Raw genomic sequence first — 20661 nt, 5'->3', positions numbered from 1 at the left:
TCTTAGAATCTTAGAATGATCAAATTAGGGGGGTCATTTTCCGACAGACAAGTCCATGGTTGGCATACCTTTCTTGAGGCAATCATTACTATGTAGTAGATCATGTAGTGTTGTGCTTTGCGGCTCCGGGGGCCGTGATGTGCCATATCCGTTACTCCGCTACTCCGCACTCAGCCTCATCTTCGACAACTCAACGTTTGAACCATGTACGACTCCTATCGTCAGTATTCCTATCATGCTTATATATGGCTACATAGCTAACAATACTCTAGGTCCACACCCTCTCCTCGCCCAGGTCCCACTGACCGTCTCACCCTTCATCAACCTCCCCACCTCCGTCACATTACCCTACACATACAAATCTGTCCCCTCATCTCTACCTCCTTCAGTGACAGTCGATACAAGCAGCCCGGATGGCAAGGCCCGTTATGTTGTCTCCCCAAGCGGTGGGCACGCAGCTCACCCAGACGACATCCTCTCCACGTGCCACTCCCTCGAACAACATTTAAATAAGACTCGCGCCAACGCGGACCAAGCGATCAACGAATGGCAAGAGTCAATTAAGCAACGCGAGCTGGCTGAAAAAAGACGCGTCGCTCCTGGTTGGCTCGATCGAGAGGAAAAGCTCCTTCAGCCTAGCCGGGTCAGTGCCTCCCCCTGACGTACAGGGCGATGCCCATCCAAGCCTTCTGGATAGCTCTGCCCCCGACGAGAGCTCTTCCCAATTGCCGGCAATGACACCGCAGAATGATGGGGATGAGTTGGACAGAGCGTTTGGTGGCCTAGGCGTGAAATGATGGAGGGTGATCTTGAAAGGGATTAATCCCTCATTGCTCTTTACATCACAGGAGTGCCTGGGAATCAAATTCTCGACGTGGCACCCCGGATCAACCGTCCGAAATAAGGTCTCTAAAGGATATGGTTCAGGCTGCCTTACCAGCGCTGGGCTCTTCTAAGTCCTTAAAGCAGTTCAAGTCTGACACTTTTCACCTGCCGTGGTGGCAGTGGGACTTTGACTGTCAGCAGTAAGATTATTAAAGATATCACCACTTGAGCGAATTCAATGATTATCATTCCAAGGTCATATCAAACCATAACTAATCTTGCCCCTAGAAATCCAATTGTTTTTCGTTTTAGTAGGTTCTAAAGAAAGCCCAGGGATACACCGGATGATAATTTAACGTTTCACTATTATGACTATTATGTTTTACCTGTAGACTTTCCTATTGAAATTACTTCTCCTTTACATCAGATGTGTGGAGGTTATGTTGCTCCAATGCAGGGTCGCATGGCCAAGGTGCAATATATACCGTCAGTGCTCTGGAGGTGAGAACTTATAGGGTGCATATAGCTGACCCTTCAGTACGGCAGTCGCTTCTACATTGTATGAGATGTGTGAATTTTTTTTTTTTTTTTTTCTAATAGGTTCAGGTAAATTTCTCACAGCCTAGGAGAAAGTGTATGGGTACCAGAATTATAGAATGGATTATAATAGAGCGGCTCCCAAGCTCACAGAAAAGCTCCACCCCGCGCCGGAAGCTCTTTTCATTCCCCAACTCCATATATCATTCAACTTCCTTCTCTCTCTCTCTCTCTACAATTACACATACACTACGATATGGAGGCCATTAACAGCTCCCCTGAAGCCTCCTCATTCGTGCCGCTCGCCGAACACCAGTCGCGCACCCCAAGCTCCTTCTACTCCGGACCCCCAGTCTTGTACCACCACAGCCAGCGCTGTAAGATCGTCATCCTTGAGCGCGAGCTACTCGCCACCCCAGCGCTGAGTGCCCTGCACGGCCAGGGCGGTGCAAACAACAGCGCCGCAAGCCAAAACCAGCAGGACAGCGATGAGAAAGAGGTCGCAATCTCAGACGTGGATATCTGGGTAACATCCGAGTGAGTCTACCAATTCCCTTTACATCCCGAAACGAGGGTACCGACTGACTGATTCTTCACTCAACAGCAAATTCCTCCTCTTCTCCCGCACCGCGTCAACAGGCGTGTCAATCCCCTACCCCTCGATCTCACTACACGCGCTCCAACGGCTACGCGTCCCAGACACCGATGCCGAAGTCCAGGGTCTCTACATGCAGGTCGCGATGCCGCGTGCGCCCTCTGCCGACGACGAAGAGGAATGCATTACAATGACTGTGGTGCTGCCCGCCGACGCCATGCTACAAGAGTCCACCGAGGCCGCGGAGGAGGCGGAGACACCTACGCAGCAGCTTTACAACGCTGTTTCGGCGTGCTCCAACTTGCACCCTGACCCTGTTGAGCAGGGAGATGACGATGACGAGGAAGATGGACCCAAGTTCATTTCGGCTGAGGAGCACGATGGAGTCTTCCAGCTTGGTAGCGGTGATCTGCCCCCGCCTGTTGATGGGAGCTCTGGCTGGATCACTGCGGACAACATGGATCGGTTTTTTGATGCGGATGGGAACTGGATTGCTGCTGGTGAACCGCCTTCTTTCCCTCTTGGGCCTGGGGCTGGGACTGTTAGGGCTCGAGAGGGGGAGAACGGCGTCGACGAGAATGGAGATGAGGACGAGACGAAGTGGCGGAAGACGGATTGATTTGGTTCAGGCTGTTTTGAAGGAACACATGAAATACACGGTGTAGGATTGGCGTTCAAAATACTTGGGTGGTTACATAGTTTACTACCAATGGGCTTTTTTTGCTTGAGGATATTGTCCAAGGAAACATAGTAGAGAATGACTGGATTTCTTTAATGAATATCAACCTTAGAAAACGTACATATGAAAACAAAAGAGAAAAGAAAACCGACCACCAGGCGACAAGCAAAGAAGTAATAAAACAAATAAAGACAGATAGAAGAAGAGGACACTGAAGCTTTTCGCCAACATCAGTATCGGATACTGCACGATAAAAAGGAATCAAAATGAATCAAAAGAAAACTGTCGCTTTCAAAGCTCACAAAAGAAAGCAAAATTAAGCTTATTCCCGTAGGAACCCATCGCCGTCATAAAGGCTAGCAGGCGTGGCACTTCCAATTCCAAGTCCAAGCCCCTTGCCCGTTGGAGTAGTCATCCCTCGACGGGGAGAAGTAGGAGTCGGCGGTGCATGGTGGCTCGACATATGAGGCGGTAATTGTTGATTGGCTGGCGTGGAACGAGGGACACTGTTCTTGCCACGGGCGGGGGAGGACTCAGGCGTGCGGAATGATCCAATCGGGGCCTGCACGGAGGTCTTAGAAGGGGAGGTAGTCTGGTTGGGGTCCTCGAAGATAGTGACGGGATCTTTGAACATTGAGAACCGGCGGGAGCCGTAGAGTGCAGACCCGCCAATGGGACCCAGCCCGTTGTCCATGCTGGACACTGAGACACGATCTCGCCGCGATGAGCGATTTGGAGCATCCGTTTTAGTGCGTTGAAGTGAGTCTGTGGATCTGCGCCAGTCACTGCCTTCTGTCCCTGTGATACTCATGACAAGAGGGAGGCGGTTGGGCGAGGCCAAGGGACTATCTGTGTGATGGGAGGAGGTTAAGGGGGCGCAAGTCGTCTGTCTGCGGGCTGGAATGGCGCCGGGTTGGCTTCGAGGCCCCTTTACCGCTGAGCGTCGTGGGCTACCCATGGCAGGGGAGTTCTCGTGGGACGGCAATGGAATTTCAGACAGTTCCCATGCAGGTGGTAATCTCTTGGGAGAGGGAGTGTGGGTGAGAGGGTTGCCGTGAGACACAGGGAGGGATGTGAACAGTTCAGGGAGAGCGCGAGAGTCTTCGAATGGAAGCTTATTGCCAGCCATTCCAGATGGAGCACGGTTTTTCTTCTTGCAAGGACTGTCGTCGTCGTACATTTGGATCTGCGGCTCCTCGACTAGTGGCCCGAGAGAGCCTAGTCCGGGCTTGCCATGTCGACTGCCGTACTTGCTGCGCCTTGAAGAGGACAGAGGAGACGGTGGAGTTGGCGGCAGCGAAGGCAAGGGTTTTGGTGGGTTGTTGATTGCGGACTCACTTAGATCCAGCTCCTCCATTTTGTCGAAGTCTTCTGGTTCCTCTTCGACGGTAGGAGAAAACGTCGATGACCCAAACGTCATGGGTGGATGGATAGAAATACGAACACAGTTTTGCCGTCGGTGGCCCTTGCGTTGAGGATTTCCACCCTTGAGCGCAGAGGGAGGATTGCCCTTTAGGGAGAGACTGGTACGTTGCATCGGACTTGGTGGCTTAGCGGTCTTGCCTGCGTTGCCTGGTGATCTGACCGGTTGGAACAGAGTCCCACCCCCAGGTGAGCCAACGTAGAATGGGTCGTTCACAATTTCGTCGTTCTCGTAGTCCGTACAGCTTTGGAATTGATTGACATGTGGTCCAGAGGGCATGTGAGAGCCTGATGATCGCCAGGAGGGTGCTGAATTTGGATATCCCAGACGTCCCACTGGAGTCCCAGACCGCAGGGAGGCATGTCTTGAAGGGGGATTAGATGAAGACATGGAGTCAGTTCGACGTGGGGCACCAGAAAGACGATCACTGGAGAGGCCCGAATGATGTGTCGTCAAACTTCGTCGAGGTGATAAGGGCGCAGATTTATGACGAGTTTCAGTTGTCGAGGAGGAGCGGACAGGGAAGTTATGCATAGGAGGGATGGAGGTGTTGGTGGCAATGAAGCTCCTCCGACCATCCTTGACTCCAACGTCGGCAGCGCTGAAAGGCACAAACGTGCCTGAAGGAAAGACGGGTGAGGTCATATCAGTGTCAGCCGACCTAGGACCATTTCTACCGTCATCCAAAATTGAACTATTGGTAGTATCCAGACTCATGGAGGAAAGTCTCATCACAGAGTCATTCCTAGCGTAACTAAGTCGGTCTGGGGGATATGCAGTTGGCGGGGGAGGAGGTACCGGGTGACCAGGAGCTACCCCGGCAGTTTGGCTAGCGATACTGCCCCCACGAATACGAGTAGGAGACTCTGCGGCTGAATCAAACCCAGACGAGTTACGATCTTTCGAAACAGGAAATACACTTGACCGCTCTCGTGCTGGAAGAGGCCATCCAGGTGAAACAGGCTTCATACCTAGATGGAACCCAGTATCATTTTCGTTGGGATCTGGTGTTTGCGTTGGAGTTCGTTCTGCTGATAATTCCAAAACTCCCTCGACAGCCGAAAGTGGGACGTCTTGTTTTGATATTGATATTGGTTCTTTAGGTGGCGGGCTAGGAAGATGATTCGATTCACTCAACGTCGCCAATGAGCTCATACGTTTGTGGGATGATCGTGATAAGCGCTTCGAACGAGATCGAGATAGGGAATTGCGGAGAGATCGTGCCTTCTCAGTGAAGGGAAAAGATGACTCTGAGTCTCTTTTCGGACGATGCAAGCTTTCCCTCGACGTTAATTGGCCCCATTCTGATGGTTTGCCATATGGAAGCTGCCCATGAGCCCTCAATATGCTCCCTTCTGCCCGGCTCAGTTCAGTCAAGGTGTCCATCGGGGCAGATCGCAAGCCCCCGCTGCTCCATCCCTGCCTCTGAGTGAGGCCTATCAGCCTCATTGTATGGCGCTCTTTGCGATACCTGACCCAGACAATGATGCTGACCACCGAGAGGGCAATGAAGATGGCCGCGCCGCAAGCGGCTATGGCGATGACGGCGGGCAGAGCCAGCATGATCACCTCGCTGGTGTGTCAATGAACTGACTCGGAGGCTTAGAACGCTTAGAACGCAATTGGCGGAGACGATCCGTGAGTATCGGATTCGGTTTGAACATGCGATGTTGTGGATTATCGCTGTATCAAAACGGCAACAGTGAAGCTTCACAGAGCTGGATCTTCATCCTCATGGAACAAAACCTCACAGGAATAAGAAACAACAAGAGTTGCTAGCATTCCATCAAGGGGGGGCCACCATTTGTTATGGGAACATTGATTCCAGCCGAGGAATGCTCATTCATCACCACCCGGTGCAAAGAATGCTGGCGGCCACACTACCCCCTTCAATCTTGTTTCAACAATGACAACGCCACCAAATATAATTGTGTGAGCAGGCCATTGACACATCTGCGAATCAGTATAGGTTGGTTGGATGTTGAGTGCCCTAACTGAATCCAGTCTATACTTGACACCAACTTGTCGCCATCTTTCGAGTGCCCTTTCCACGTCTTATTTGGCACCCTTGTTCGGTGGAATCTAGGGTGCCTTTTTGGACATATTTCTAATGTTTAGATGGATGGTTAACTGCCCCAAGAAACTGTCCAACCATGGGATAACGCACTGGTCGCCTTTGACGATACTCCGGCGATCAATAAGATCAGTGCACAAGCTTGGCCAACCTATTAATGTCCGGATAAGCGAACCATTTTGATTCTAACTGAGTGGCTTTGTTAATGCCGGAATATAGATTAGTATACCTAATAAATTCGGAGTTTGCATTGAATTGTACCGTGATAATGCATTGGCCAGGATAATTACCCCTTGGGCGCATGCCTTTCGAGACAATTGGATCCTACCGATAGCAGAACTTTGAATGTCTACAATTTCCAGTCTTAACTCATAAAAAGCCAGTTCAAGCATCTGCAGTTCTTTCTGCGATCGTGGACCTGGATGGATGTCATTTTGGGGTCAAGTATCCTGAGACCTCGGCGTCCTTCGCTATTTTCAGGAGAATGGCCAAGTATTGTTCTGGGGGTATGTTTTATTCCCTATAGCCTCCAATCCTAGGGTAAATCCGCATTGAAGATAGAACAGTACTTATGTATATTTGTAGTGGAGAGTGTGGAGTGCAAGTTCCACGTTGAACAGGCCAAGATGATCGTTACCCCAGGTCTTGGTTTCACCGCCTCATGTGGGAACATTGAAGACCCCAGGTGAGAATAGCCTCTCTTCCAATTTCTGATAGACCTGACCTTGGAAACAGGTTTACAGGTCTATCTAATTATATCAAATTATGATGTATCTCATTGCATCCTGTCAAATTGACGCTTCTGCATAGTGCCATTACCCACTATCCACATGAACCAGTGCCATCGAGACACAATGCGAGAGCTCCCTACCGAGGTGTATGTATACATAGGAGGGAAGGGAGAAGGCCAATGGTCTAGTCCGATTTCCCCGCCAACGCATCACTCACCGTCTATCACCTTGGGGTTTCTAGATTTGCCCCTCATGAGCATCTATATTTAGGTGACCTCCCGGACTTGCCCTTACTTCTCTCTTTCACTTTTGTATTTTCTCTCTATCCTCCCTTCTCTCCTCTTTCTACAATGGCAGCTCATCCAATTACCGAGAATGGACTCTTTGTCCACAACAACACCACTGCTCCTAAGCACCCCAGTCTCATGAGCATGTTCTCCCTCAAGGGGAAGACTGCAATTGTTACCGGTGCTGGCGCCGGTATCGGGTTGGCCGTTGCTCAGGGTCTGGCCGAGGCTGGTGCAAATGTGGCCATGTGGTACAATAGCAACACCAAGTGTATAAAAAGGGCCGCCGAGATCGCTGAACAGTATGGTGTTCAGGGTGCGTAACGAATCCACGCATTGTGATTGGTTCCACGTCATTCTAATACGATTTCTTTCACAGCCAAGGCATATCAAGTTCAGGTCACCGATGCAAAGGCTGTCGAGAAGGCCGTAAACGACGTCGTCAAGGAATTCAATGGCCGCCTTGACGTCTTCATTGCTAACGCCGGTGTTCCCTGGACCCAGGGCCCCATGGTCGACGGTCCCCTCGACCACTACCGCGATGTCGTCGCTATTGACCTCGACGGTACCTTCTACTGTGCCAAGGCTGCTGCTGAACACTGGCGCCGCCAGAAGGAGGAGGGCACCGATGCCAACGGCAACAAGCTCACAAACTTCACATACGGTAGCTTCGTCGCTACGGCCTCGATGAGCGGTCATATTGTCAACTTGCCCCAGATGCAGGCCGCCTATAACGCAGCCAAAGTTGCCGTCATTCATCTGTGTAAGTTTTAATTTAGACCCATCGGCTCCATCGCACTGTTAACACCTTCCCAGGCAAGTCCCTTTCTGTCGAATGGGTCCGCTACGCTCGCGCCAACACCGTATCCCCCGGTTACATCGCAACTGAGATTTCCAACTTCGTGCCCGAGGATACCAAGAACATCTGGCGCGACAAGATCCCCATGGGTCGTGAGGGCCAAGCCCATGAGCTGAAGGGTGCCTATCTCTATCTCGCCTCCGATGCTTCCACCTACACTACTGGGGCTGATCTCATCGTCGACGGTGGCTACTGCGCCCCCTAGATTCTCTTTCATACAAACTAAAAAAGCGGGATCTTTGGTTTGAAGCGTAAGTTTTGAGATGTCAGCGGTTTTAATCTAAACGCTACGGTAGACGAACGTAACGATAAAAGACAGTTTAGATAGACAAATCTGAATAAGATATTGTATTTGCAAGGTTTCCCCATGCCCAGAATCACCCACATGGTAAAATGGTGTCTAAAACACCGATGCCAGACCCCGACGGAAGCATTTTCCCATCGCCGGCACGACCAGCCAAATTTCAGATTGTGCGCGATTGCCGAGCCAATGACGCTATGGAACCATGCCATCCTTGTACACCATAGGAAGAAATGGCACGATCCCTTGCGTGGCGCTTTAGTGTTGATAAGCCCCGCCAATGACATCCTGGAATGCGATCTACCCCCGCGTGACAGGGCTCATAGACCGATGTGACCGAGTCGATCAGTTGCTTCAATCAAAGAACCTACAACCCACGAGGTAACCGGCAACATGAGAGTATACTAGGGTGGAACTTGGAGATTGAAATGACGTTTCTTTCAAGTCAAGTGAATAATGACATAGGAAAGTCCACGGGTACGATCATCGCTCAGCTCATCAGGTGCTCGGGCATGCTGCCAAGCCCATGAATGTTGTATTCCCCAAAGCCTCATATACTCCTCACCCCCGTTGTTCAAGGATATCAGGAGTAACAAAGGCAAAAACACCCTGCGATGTCCACTCAACAACCTCATCCAACCAAGCCACCGGTCCACTTTGTTCCTGGCGGTCAATACCATAAATAGGACGCTCGACTTCGAATTCCCAAACGGGGACATTCTCGACTGGGTTCCGTGGCTCGAAGACCGCCTCGTCAACAGCGGAGTTGGACCAGTCAGAGTCATACTCGTCGGAGGAGACTGAGGATCCGGGAGGACTTAGGGATTGGCTGTTGGTTGGGGACTCGCCGAGTTCCGCAAAGGTGGGACGGCGTCGCGGACGGTATGGGCCTCCAGCATATGATGTGGATAAGCCGTGACCATCGATTTGGATCTCATCGTCACTCTCTGGGAATATATTGACCGTGTCGAGAGCAGGGTTATCGGCGTATCGATGGTAGTCAGGTGGTGACATGGATGAAGTCGTGGGGGGCGGAGGATGTTGTTCTTCTTCGTCTTTGGTATCGTGGTTAACTGGCTCGTATCCTGCCCTGGACATGTGATTTGGTGGGATTTGACGGCCAGGATTACGGCTGAAGAGTTTGTGAGCAATCTGTTGGTACGCGGGGAGGATGGCACGACGATGGAAGGCACGGAGATGCTGCATAATTGAAGCATTATAGACGGCAACAACGAAGAGGAATGAAAGGGCCAGGCAAATTGCCGGAAATGCAAGAGAAGCTTCTGCCATGATGACTTTGTTGATCGCAAATGGTTCCTGGGAGTAAAGGAGCGATGTTGGAGATACAGGAATACATGTGTGATTTGGGGAGGAGAAAAGGAAGAAGAAGCAACGCTGAAAAGGAACACAAATCGATATTTTTAACAACTACTGTGAATTGATGAACAAAAGGTTGGTAGAATTGTCAAACTGGCAAAAGAAAAGAGGTATCTAGGCTCATTCAACAGCGAGAGTCGACTATTTCCCTTACGTCTACTCACCTATATAAGCTGGTATCAATTTAAGGACAATAAGATAGCAAGTCCTGACACTCGATCACTGACATCGACATATAGACAGAATCCAAGTTACATTGTAAATTATCATGCAAACCCTCCTAATTTTCACAAGCATCCCTTGGCCCGACGATCTCGCAGTCACGATGTCCGTTCACGATGCCCGGTCACACCCTTAATTGCACCTTCCCATATGATCTTTCACACCCACACGTCAGAACTGAAAACGTTGGAAGGTGTTATATTGGGGTGATATTTAGGGATGCCATCTTGACGCTTCCTATATTTAGATTGATACTACAGCTCTCCCACGTTCGAACTTAGGGTACATGTATCCAAGTATCTCATTTTGCAGTGAAACACCAAGATTCATTGTTTACCCGCTCTGCTCTCTTTGACTCGAATCAATGGGAAATAAGCATCTTTTGTTTGTCTGGATCTAAATTAGAATCATGGAATCTATTGTTCTCTCTATTCCTTTGTCCACGACATCGACACAAAGGCCTTTCATGCATTGTATAAGTGCATGCCAATCTGCATCATCCTCCCCTCAGATCTTCCTCACCTCACGATCAGACCACAAAACCTTGCATCTACCGTATTCCAATTATTCCTTCAACCGTGCCGTGTGTGCTCTCACGCAAGTATCCACCATGGGAATCCCTACGCGAGATAGGACCCGCATTAGCAAGTGCAGACTTCCAACAAAAAAGGAGTGGACAGAAGCTGTCAAGGAAAAGATTGTACAGTTCCTCACCACCGAACAGCTACTGTGTGGACCATTTGCTGAGAGACCAAAGTCACTACAAAGTGCAGCTCTACAAGATGCCCTTGAATGCACCCAATGCAGAGACCTACATATTATTCCCTATATGATGAATGCAGACATTGCTAAAGGCTCATATATCACGTCGCAATACCCACCTTTCTTCGCCAGCAAAATCGCGCTGGATGATGACATATCTCCTTCCGACACAGACATAGTAACCCACGAATATGACAATACGACATTTTGGGAATATATTACGCCCGCCCAACAGCAGCGTTACTACGACAAAATCGATACCATTCTCAAGAAGGCCGAGGCTGAGTCAGGCAAGCCAATAGATGAAGCCACCGTGCTTTTCGCCCACTACCAAGTGGACTTCCACATCCGCCAACACTACCTCGCCCCCCGGAGTATCCTCAATCTATGCCGCTCAAAGGATGATATTAGGTCGCTGACCCACTGGCAATGGAAGAGCGCCGTAGAAGATGAGACCGCATTCACAGAATTCGCAGACTGGGGTGTGGGATGGGTGCATGAGCCGAGCAATTCTCTCGGCCACCAGATTGCAGCATGGCGGATGGGAGAAAGAGGGCGAGAGAAGCACCTCGCGGAAGTGCAGGCCCGGTGGGCCGAGATCAAGGACGAGAGACGAAAGCAGAGAATACGAACAACCAGAATTTTGTTCAATGGCGAGCATGTTAGGACTTACAAGTATGAGCTATGTGGACCATGTCTGACAGAGAAGGAGATTATGGATATTGCAACGCAAAGGGGTGATCATTATGAAGCCTTCGTGGATGCTATGGATACATGAGTGATGGTTTATTGAATGTTACTTACCTACTGTATACTTATTTGAGTGGGCCTTGGTTTTTCAAGAGAACAACCACGCTAATCAAATACCCGAATCTCAGACACCACTTCCCCCAACCTCACCGAGTATAACAGTCATCAAACACCGAGAAGTGTTCTCGCTCATCACTATCACCACAATGCTCTTCTGCGCCGGTACAGAACGAGAGAGAGCATGTAGTAAGAGTGAAGTAAAACAGAAATGAGGTTAAGGAGAGACAATGTAGAGAGTCATGAGAGATGGAGATGAGACCTGTTTATGCCCACATATTACCCATATAAAAAACCAAGATATACTTAGCCCTTGTCGATTTCGCCAAGACGTTCGGCATTCATACTATCGGTGTGTAGATCTCAAAAATTCGTACGAAGAAGTTGAAGACTTATTGCTGGCTATAAATAATCAGGTTCTTCCTAAGCATGATGTTGCTTATTTACACTCTAGGCCAACAGCATCAAATCATCGCGAGTTCCATTACCGCCAAGCAATCATAAAATAGATATTTTCCAGAATGAGTTTGTTAGAGTGGCTTATCGCAGAAGGTATGCCGACATCTTCAAGCAAATCTACAACCAACATGCTCACGTGCAGAAGTGGAATCTTGTCGCATCGAAGAAGTCAAGGCGTATGTACTCCGTACCCTAATCTGGACTAGCAACGGCTGCAATGAAAGCCCGAGCCAAGCTGGGGTCCATCCGCTATGAGGCATTATTGGTCTGCAGCGCATGTTACTCGGGAAGTCAAAAGGGATTCGACAATTGAATTTTTCTCGAATGCTCCTGGTTTGCCTTGCCCAGCTTTTGTCCGATCTTCCGCTATTTTCGCGATTTCTTTCAACTAGCCGCTCATAACGACGATCAATCTTCGACGTGATGACATTGGTTAGAAGGTGTTTCGGGGCCCAGAACATCATCATGCTTAGGCCCTCCCACCATGCTGCATTCCCCGCGAAAATTACCAGAAGGACCCGAGATCATCCCCTACAGTTACTTGTTTAGGAAGAATCCCCAAAGTCGAGCAACCTTACCCCACCAAATCCAAATATTAAAATGCAGGCGAACAACGAGAATAATGTGTTTAATATGTTCCAAGGGTCGCAGAGTTGAATATTGGACTTTATGGACTTTTGATACCATGGGAAAAGGAGGGGAAATACGCCAGGCACAGATCTCCCGGTTGTGGCTGACCCCCCTCCCTCTCCTTGGCTAATTACAAGGTTATCATTTGCGATCAACTTCCAAGGCTTCCAAGGCTCGGTCTTGGGGTGGTCACAAGCAATTAGCCCCGTGTGCTATCCGCCATATAGGATCCCTTGGAATTCCCCATGAATCCTCCATGATTGGCGCCCCAAAGGCCTCCCAAAAGAGGCGCTGCGCCACCAATGAAACCCACTGACTAATCCTCGCCATTTCGTCACTCCTGTCCACGGGACGTGAAACCTGACTTCAGAGCTGTGACCACGCAGATCGGGATTTGTGACGTGGGTATTCAAGATTCTGCACGGCGAACAAGGGGGCTATAAAGGGGCCCTTGCTAGCTACGAGGTTTCCGAGGTACTTTCGGACTAGACCGATGAGTCAATGATCTCCTGATCAGAAAGACATATACACATTTTCAAATGTACCATTTATGTATACAATAATTCATGTATACATATGTACTCAATACAATATATATACCAGATCTGTTAAACCACCCCCCAAAACATCATTATTATCCCATGGAATTTCCTTTGACCGGGAAGCCGTAACATATGACGTAACGTCGCCGACCTATTAGGGTTTTCCCCGAATCACCGGCCCGTGAAGGAGAAAAGGTGTAAGAATATGTACTGAAATTCGTAGAATTATTCGAATAGAAGTATGATATATGTTAATAATGTATATATAGTCACGAGTAATAATATCATAGGGCGAAAAAAGGGGAAGAAAGAAAAAAAGGAAAAAGACTCCCCCTCAAACGAGGGGAACGAACATCCACTGACCCACTGCTGCGGATGAGAAAGTGGGTTGAGCCTTTGGGAATTTATAACGTCGTCAGGTCCTAAACCTGTTACCCAATCCCTGTCTCTCTTTCTTTCTTCCCTTTGATCTTTCCCCTCCATCAAATCTTACCCTCTTATCTGAACCATCACCTTACCATCTTCATTTTGAATCTGAATAAAATTATGTCCACCAAGGTTTTGCTCGTTGGAGCAGCGGGTGAAACCGGAGGTTCCATCGCCAACGGACTGTTGGATACCGGTAACTTTGTAAGAGTTTCCTCCACGAACTACCAATTGACCCCAGACTAATTGCCTCGTTCTTCGCTACACAGGAGGTCATCGCCCTTGTTCGCCCAATCTCTGCCCAAAAGCCAGCTATCACGCGCCTCCAGGATCGAGGATGCCAGATTCGGAAATGCGACTTGAAGGCCCCAGAGGAGCAGCTCATCGAGGCGTTGGCTGGCATTGATGTGGTTATCAGCTGCGTCGGTCCTGCCGAACAACAGGACCAGATCCCTCTCGCCAAGGCAGCGAAAAAGACCGGTGTGAAGCGATTCGTTCCTTGTGGTTTCATCACCGTTTGCCCACCGGGCGGTATCATGTGGTTGCGTGATGAGGTATGAGGAATGTGGCACGATGCTTTAGACAGTTGCTAACCAGGCTTTGATTACGTACAGAAAGAAATCGTCTACAACCAGATCCGCCAGCTGTGGCTTCCCTACACCGTCGTTGATGTCGGCTGGTGGTACCAGCTCGCCTACCCCCGCCTCCCCTCCGGCCGTGTCGACTACGCCATGACATCCGGCAACGATGAAATTATTGGTGATGGCAACATGCCCACAGCACTGACCGACCTGCGAGACATCGGTCGCTACATGGCTATGATCATTTCCGACCCCCGCACTTTGAACAAGAAGATCCTTGCCTACAACCTGGTCTCCTCGCAAAACAAGATCTACGAGCTCATGGAGGAACTCAGTGAGGAGAAGATTGATCGAAACTACGTAAGTTGCACAGACTCCCGGCTCCGGAATGAGTCAATGTGGCTAACCGATTTTTTCTTTTTTCCGGAGCACAGGTTCCCGAAGAAACCATCTGCAGCAGAGTCGTGGCGGCCCGACAAGCCAGTGAAACCTATCCATTCGACCCAATCAAGTTCATTCCACGGTATCTGGCTGAATATCAACTGTCTTGGGGAATCCGCGGCGACAACAACCCCGAGTACGCCAAGTATCTTGGCTACCACACCACACAGGACCTGTACCCCGAATTCCAACCCACGGATTTCCGCGAATATCTCGAGTCGGTTATCCGTGGCTCGGCTAAGGGTATTTACACCGATCGTGTGATCTCAAGGAAGCACCAACGACACTTCCCGCGTACCGAGTCCAGCGATTCCCTCTACACCCGCATATTCCCCCGCACGGAATCCAGCGACTCGCTCATGTCGCGATGAACTGATGAATAGGAACACCTTTTACGTATATCGCGTTACCTCTCCGCCTCACCCAGGAAGCGACTGTTCCCGACAAACGCCAATCCCGAACTGCTGCCTGGGAATATTGACAAAGACTTATGACATCTCTTTCCTCCCCCTCTGGCCCCATTTGACGGGCCATGGAACTCAGTATGCAACCGCCTGGTGCTTTTTTAGGGGGTGTTGACAACGTTTTGGGCGTTTGTGATTTTGGCCTTTTGATAGACTCTGGCTACTTCCGATGCCTCCTCGACGGGTTTGGTGGCGATCCTTAGGAGCTGGCATGGGAAATGCTTCTATTTTTTTTTTGTTTATGCCATTCAATTTCGATTCCAAAGTTGTCCCATGATGGGATTTCTGCATATAGACAGTATAATGTCTGACAAGTCTTGGCTTTCCCTTTCCGTTTTAGTGCTCACCCCATGCCGCTTTTTGCCCACTGAGTAAAACTGAGCACACCCCCTGAGTATTATATAAGCATAGTTTAGGCGGGCCTGGGGTAGGCTTACATCACCATGAGCTATTGCCGCCTAGTCATTTGCCAATTTCTATGTGCACGTGACTGACCTCCATGTGATCTGGAGCATCCGATTCCCGGATCAATAATCACCCGTCCCCACTTTCTACCTCCGCCTTCCAGAGCAAAAAGTGCTGGATCAGACGACACCCTGCCCTTCTTGCTTTTTCATGAATCCATGAATCGAATGCTATCATGAAGTTCTTCGAAAACAAATTCACCTACGACTACTCCTTCCCCGCCGTCTCTCTCGCCTACTTCCTCCGCTACCCTAACCCCTACTCTCGCCATGTCCTCACAACCGATGTCATCGACCGATACGTCGATCCAAACACCCAGCGTCTTCACACTATCCGGATCCACTTGAAGAAGTCAAAGATCCCCTCTGGAATCCTCAAGCTACTACCAAAGGGTATGGGAGGCTCCGACAATTCCGGCCAGAGCTACATCCTTGAAAAGACCATCGTGGACCCCAAAGAGGGCTGGATGGAGACTGAGTCGCGCAATATGGAGTGGACTGGTATTCTCAGCGTAGTTGAGAAGCAACACTACCAGCGATTGCCATCCGGGGAGGACCGTCTCGTTCTGGATGGCTTGGCTGTTGACAAGGTCTCTGAGCAGACCACTGTCAAGACTACTGTCACTTTCCGCTCCAGGCTCGGCCAGGGCAAGCTCCTCGGACGCAAGAAGCAAGACACGGCTGGTGACCATGTCGATGTCGAAGAAGAGGCCACTCGCAAGGGATTCTTCTCTTCCCTGTCCACTGCTGGTATCCAGCGTACCATTGAACTCATCGGTGTCAGCCGCACCCGTGAGGCCGTGCTGAAAAGCAAAGAGGGCATGAACATCGTCCTCGAGCGTCTGCGCAGTGGTGGTGTTGTTGGCGTTCTGGAGGGCATGCGCCAGGATCGAGAGGCCGCATTCGGACCCGATGGTCCATGGAAGCGTGTCTGGCTCCAGGGCAACAGCAAGGATCGTTCCATTGAAAATGACGGCAAATAATGTTTGATTTTCCGTCCTGTTCTTTTATCTATGGGCTGTTGCAATTGCCCGTCTCATTGCATTCTGTTTTCAAGCGTGGAGTTTGGTTTGGCGTTGGGATATTGACCCTCTCCCTCCCTCTTTTCTGATTATTGATATTTGAGGATAGCGTATATCTTCTATTTTTGCATGGGGCTTTGCCTCTGGGATGTGTGCATGTGTGCTTGGGCATATGTGGAGGATGACATTCATTGTACTATATGCATGATTCTTGTTATTTTTATCTCTTCTCATGGAGCTCTATCACTTTTTTCCTTTTTTCCTTTTTTTTTTTCTGATTCTTATTGTTTGGTGAATGAGCTTCTAAATTGTCTGTTCATGTTGTCGTTCTAGGCTACATGAGTCTTGTATCTTAAATTGGCAGTCAACAATATGCCTTTATGTCGACACAGTCAAGCTGCGTCTCACACAAGAGCAGGTGCCGTGATATAGGAATCGGAGAAAAGGATGCCACTGGTCTGCGGATCGTTCCCAGATGAAAACCTTCCTCGCCTCGAACAATAGGAGCCTGATAGTGTGAAATGTTCGAAATGCGATTGACTCCTGAAATTAAGCGGTGCCTTCCATATTAGATATACAGGCCACAGTCATTTTCCTGGACTTAAAAAAAAAAAAGAACCGCCGCCCTTCGCTGTCGAACGCTCGTCATCGTCTCTCCATTCACTCAACATGAACTACATCACCCCAGCCTTCCATTCGAAGCCGGGACTTCGCCCCGGACTTCACCGTGGCAATCCGCCGTGGCCCAGTCATAATAACTGTCCCCGTTCCCGGCGACAGCCTCGAAACAATCGAATCCAAAATGGAGCACATCAGCAACGTCATTCTACGGCACGGTCATCTCAAGAGCTACCGCAGCCCCTCCACCGAAGCCCTAAACCGCAGCAACAGATCCAAAGGTGCCGCAGCTTCCGCCAGGGTCGAAATGACCGAGCTCGAAAAGATCAGCTCCGATGTCGACTGGCTAAATGCGGCTCCTCAATTCCCATCCTGCCAAATCCGAACCCCCCTCCCAGAAGCCTAATACCGCACATTGTACGGAAAACTCCTCCCAACCATCCGTTCTATCTGGGGACTTCCCTACGCCCACTATCTACCACGCGGCGTGAATCCTTGAGGAGAGCCCGGCGCGTTTCTTCGTTACGGCCATGGCGAAGCACTTCGCGTTTCGCGGGCCTATGGAGGCCGAGAATGATTGGCGTGAGCCGGATGAGGCGAAGGGTGATGAGATTTGGCTCTTGATGAATGTTCAGGAGTGACTGTGCGTTAGTCTGGCACATGAGAGGGCTAGGGCTGCTGAGTTAACTCAGAATATTGAGTTGTTTCGGGATGTGCTTGCTGCTCGTGTCGGGATTTCCGAGCCCTAGTTGGGGGAGGAGAAGGGGATTTTAATTACTTTCTGATACCTGAGAGTGAGAACTCGTTTTGCAGTGAGGGATAGGATGTCCAATATTGAATGTTGGGCCTAATAGCTCGATTCTTGAAAGCTTTCGGTCTATGGCAACGTACTAGACTTGTATTGCTTTTAGTTTTTCTCTTAGAAGCTGAACTTCTACATATATGTAGGGACAAGTTGACGATGATAGAAAGGATGGCTTCACGAATGTATTTGATATAGTTCCCATGTGATGTCTACTATTAGATATAGCAGTGTGTACCTAGGTAGAAAGCTAAAGTGGAATTAGAGCGAGGCCAAAGTAAGGCTTAGATCTACGGGTATTTAAGAATGAATTCCTTTACCTAGCAAGTCGCTTTGGCCTACTCTTAAAAGAGGATTTAGGCCCTCTTACTCCAATATATATCCCGTTTCATTTAAATACTCCTATTGATCATCCGGATAGTCTTCCACCCAGAAGTCAAGCCCTTCAGTGCTCAAGAAGGGTTCGGCTGGCTTTGGCCGGGACGGTGCTAAGGAAGAACAATCCTTACTTTCGAGGTTCGAAAGTCTTCTTAATGTGACATCCTGGGATCTTGTCTCTGAGGATTCTCAACCCAGATATCCTCCCCTTCGCCAACACCCCAATCCAAAAGAAGCAGTCACATCGATCTGTAGCTGCTCCATCCTTAGTGAATCTATCAGCGAGATTAAGTCAAGTTCTGCTCGTCACTTGGGAAGGACAGTAAATACCAGCGATTTCCTCTCGACTTCGGCTGGAATAGCATCTCGTGTCTGTCTCTCAGCACTGTTTTGTTTTTTTGTGTGTTTTGCATGCCTCAGGCGTCAATGGAGCATTATTCCAAGATTGGCGCCTGAGATATATCATCTCTTCTCTTTTGCTACTCTTACATGTTTTCCCTGTTCAATTGTCCTTGAACCTTACCCACTTAATCTCAACCTTCTCCGACAGGATGGATTCTGATCGCTCATGGTTTCGAGGGCCTCCACTCTACACCATTTCGTTTGACCTCCCCGCCCCTTCTAAATGGAAAGTCATCGATAAAGTGAACGAGAAAGCATCACAACTTGAGGAGAGTGAGCTTGAAGAGAGTGTCTCCCAGGTCTCCTATGCCCTCATCAAGTATCGCTGCCAAAACTGGCACAACAAAGCTCAGACCGCATACATCCGTATTTGGAAGCAGATTCCGCATTTCGAGACTGAAATTGATGACCCGGACATTCGTGCCCAACAGGCAAAACCGAATTGGATCCCCGAAGAGCTAATAGCATACAAAGAACTGACGGACAGGAACTCCGACGTCACGCCTCGCCTCCTAGGATGGAGCAGAGAACAACAGGATGAGTCGGGACTTGTCCCCGGCGGATTCATAGTTTCCTTAGCCTGGGAGGAAGTCCCCGGTACACAGCTGGGTGACCAGCTGGGATCAGAAGCGTTCTGGAAGCTCGACCAAGATGAGCGTAAGAGGGTCCGCGACGCCTTCAAAGTGACAATTTCGTGAGTCAATACTCCGCTATGTGCCTTTACTCTACCTAGCATGTATACGTACTAATGTGGATCACCCTTAGCAAGATTAAGCGCTTGGGGTATCGGCCTCTTTTTGCTGGCGGCCGCAACCTGGTTTGGGATTCCACATCCAACACTCTGTATGACTCCCTTGGTCGTATTCCCACGCAAAGCTACATCCACTAACATGGATCGTAGCTTCATGGTTGGGTTCCGAGAATGGGCTTCTGCCAAACCCATGCCCTGGTCTGAACAACAGTTTTCTTGGTTCGGTTTGGTCAAAATACCCGAGAAGTTCAACTGGTCGACATGGGACGGTGATACTTCGAGTTGGGAGTTTTAGATGAGAGGCTATCTGTGTGCATGGGGATTTAGTCCTCTCGAGGCAAAATGATACGTTTGAATACAACAAAACCGCTCCTCTTGGCGTTTTCTTTCAAATGCTTATGACTTATGAAGAAAAAGCCAGTTATAACCTTTGCTGTATCGAACATACCTAATATAAAAGCCCTGGAGCCCGCTATAGCCTCTTGCTAATACACAACCACGCCAGGCCTTCGCTCAACATATTTTTGGCTAGGGCAACATCAGGTCTCCCTTCTATTTCACTTCAGTGTAGGACTTTCACATCAGCCGGACTCTATAGAACACGCTGTTGAGCCATTGTAAATGCAATAATCATCATCCATAGTATTTTTATTCCACGCCCAGTATCCTCGCAAGGGTCATGCGTACAGCTATGGTGGTAGCGGAGATGGTTTCCATTAGCTACTCGTGGAACTAGAGATCATGAACTCGTATAATTAAAAAATAGGAAGATCGTGGCGAGTAATTAGGTTCGAACTGTCCAGGCACTTCGTAGACCCCCTTCAGCAGGCCGTGGGTCTGCCAGCGAGAACATTGCTATATGAACGAACGCCTGCCTCAAGGTAACTTGCCCATTGCCATCATATAGATCCCCGTGAAAAATAACCGGGGAATACTCCAAACCCCGTACTCCCCCAACTTGAACCTGCCGCAAAAACAAAGTCTGACAGTAGTTGCTAAGGAACCCATACCGAACATTAAAGACTTCCATGTACCGTGCCACTTGTCCTATATTTGTATATCCCAAGTCAGCATAGGAACATCTCATCCTGCAAAATGTCTACACGTCTATGGCTTGTGTAGGTTACAGATCTTACCAATTATGTGGCGCAGGCCATCTTGTCTTCCGAATTCAAATAGTTGAACTCTTAGGCTCAGGTCGT

At 49.3% G+C, this 20661-nt stretch overlaps 10 protein-coding genes across 10 annotated transcripts; 8 read left to right on the top strand and 2 right to left on the bottom strand.

Moving 5' to 3' along the window:
* Nucleotides 1-204: 204 nt before the first annotated feature.
* On the top strand, nt 205-797 carry N7489_002017 (uncharacterized protein; the record flags this gene model as incomplete). The annotated part of the gene is made up of 3 exons (XM_056707772.1): nt 205-220; nt 273-643; nt 669-797. The coding sequence occupies 3 exons, from the start codon at nt 205-207 to the stop codon at nt 795-797; spliced, it is 516 nt and encodes a 171-aa protein (XP_056572074.1).
* Nucleotides 798-1618: 821 nt separating this feature from the next.
* Nucleotides 1619-2576, top strand: N7489_002016 (Voldacs domain-containing protein; the record flags this gene model as incomplete). Its single annotated transcript, XM_056707771.1, has 2 exons — nt 1619-1899; nt 1967-2576. The coding sequence occupies 2 exons, from the start codon at nt 1619-1621 to the stop codon at nt 2574-2576; spliced, it is 891 nt and encodes a 296-aa protein (XP_056572073.1).
* Nucleotides 2577-2958: 382 nt separating this feature from the next.
* Nucleotides 2959-5622, bottom strand: N7489_002015 (uncharacterized protein; the record flags this gene model as incomplete). Its single annotated transcript, XM_056707770.1, has 1 exon — nt 2959-5622. One exon carries the CDS (start codon nt 5620-5622, stop codon nt 2959-2961), a length of 2664 nt encoding a protein of 887 aa, XP_056572072.1.
* Nucleotides 5623-7214: 1592 nt separating this feature from the next.
* N7489_002014 (putative carbonyl reductase) lies at nt 7215-8215 on the top strand (the record flags this gene model as incomplete). The annotated part of the gene is made up of 3 exons (XM_056707769.1): nt 7215-7467; nt 7531-7914; nt 7968-8215. The coding sequence occupies 3 exons, from the start codon at nt 7215-7217 to the stop codon at nt 8213-8215; spliced, it is 885 nt and encodes a 294-aa protein (XP_056572071.1).
* A 657-nt stretch (nt 8216-8872) lies between these two features.
* Nucleotides 8873-9601, bottom strand: N7489_002013 (uncharacterized protein; the record flags this gene model as incomplete). Its single annotated transcript, XM_056707768.1, has 1 exon — nt 8873-9601. The coding sequence occupies one exon, from the start codon at nt 9599-9601 to the stop codon at nt 8873-8875; it is 729 nt and encodes a 242-aa protein (XP_056572070.1).
* A 919-nt stretch (nt 9602-10520) lies between these two features.
* Nucleotides 10521-11450, top strand: N7489_002012 (uncharacterized protein; the record flags this gene model as incomplete). The annotated part of the gene is made up of 1 exon (XM_056707767.1): nt 10521-11450. The coding sequence occupies one exon, from the start codon at nt 10521-10523 to the stop codon at nt 11448-11450; it is 930 nt and encodes a 309-aa protein (XP_056572069.1).
* A 2206-nt stretch (nt 11451-13656) lies between these two features.
* N7489_002011 (aromatic alcohol reductase) lies at nt 13657-14929 on the top strand (the record flags this gene model as incomplete). The annotated part of the gene is made up of 4 exons (XM_056707766.1): nt 13657-13740; nt 13806-14090; nt 14151-14477; nt 14552-14929. 4 exons carry the CDS (start codon nt 13657-13659, stop codon nt 14927-14929), a joined length of 1074 nt encoding a protein of 357 aa, XP_056572068.1.
* A 733-nt stretch (nt 14930-15662) lies between these two features.
* On the top strand, nt 15663-16469 carry N7489_002010 (MSF1 domain protein; the record flags this gene model as incomplete). The annotated part of the gene is made up of 1 exon (XM_056707765.1): nt 15663-16469. One exon carries the CDS (start codon nt 15663-15665, stop codon nt 16467-16469), a length of 807 nt encoding a protein of 268 aa, XP_056572067.1.
* Nucleotides 16470-16983: 514 nt separating this feature from the next.
* N7489_002009 (uncharacterized protein) lies at nt 16984-17532 on the top strand (the record flags this gene model as incomplete). Its single annotated transcript, XM_056707764.1, has 2 exons — nt 16984-17022; nt 17197-17532. 2 exons carry the CDS (start codon nt 16984-16986, stop codon nt 17530-17532), a joined length of 375 nt encoding a protein of 124 aa, XP_056572066.1.
* A 1325-nt stretch (nt 17533-18857) lies between these two features.
* Nucleotides 18858-19754, top strand: N7489_002008 (uncharacterized protein; the record flags this gene model as incomplete). The annotated part of the gene is made up of 3 exons (XM_056707763.1): nt 18858-19402; nt 19474-19551; nt 19610-19754. 3 exons carry the CDS (start codon nt 18858-18860, stop codon nt 19752-19754), a joined length of 768 nt encoding a protein of 255 aa, XP_056572065.1.
* Nucleotides 19755-20661: the final 907 nt, after the last annotated feature.

This window comes from Penicillium chrysogenum (genome assembly GCF_028827035.1).
Source record: "Penicillium chrysogenum strain IBT 35668 chromosome Unknown utg000001l_segment0_segment0, whole genome shotgun sequence".
Taxonomy (NCBI): domain Eukaryota; kingdom Fungi; phylum Ascomycota; class Eurotiomycetes; order Eurotiales; family Aspergillaceae; genus Penicillium; species Penicillium chrysogenum.
The sequence above is the reverse complement of the archived record's forward strand: the minus strand, read 5'-3'. Positions and strand labels throughout refer to the sequence as shown.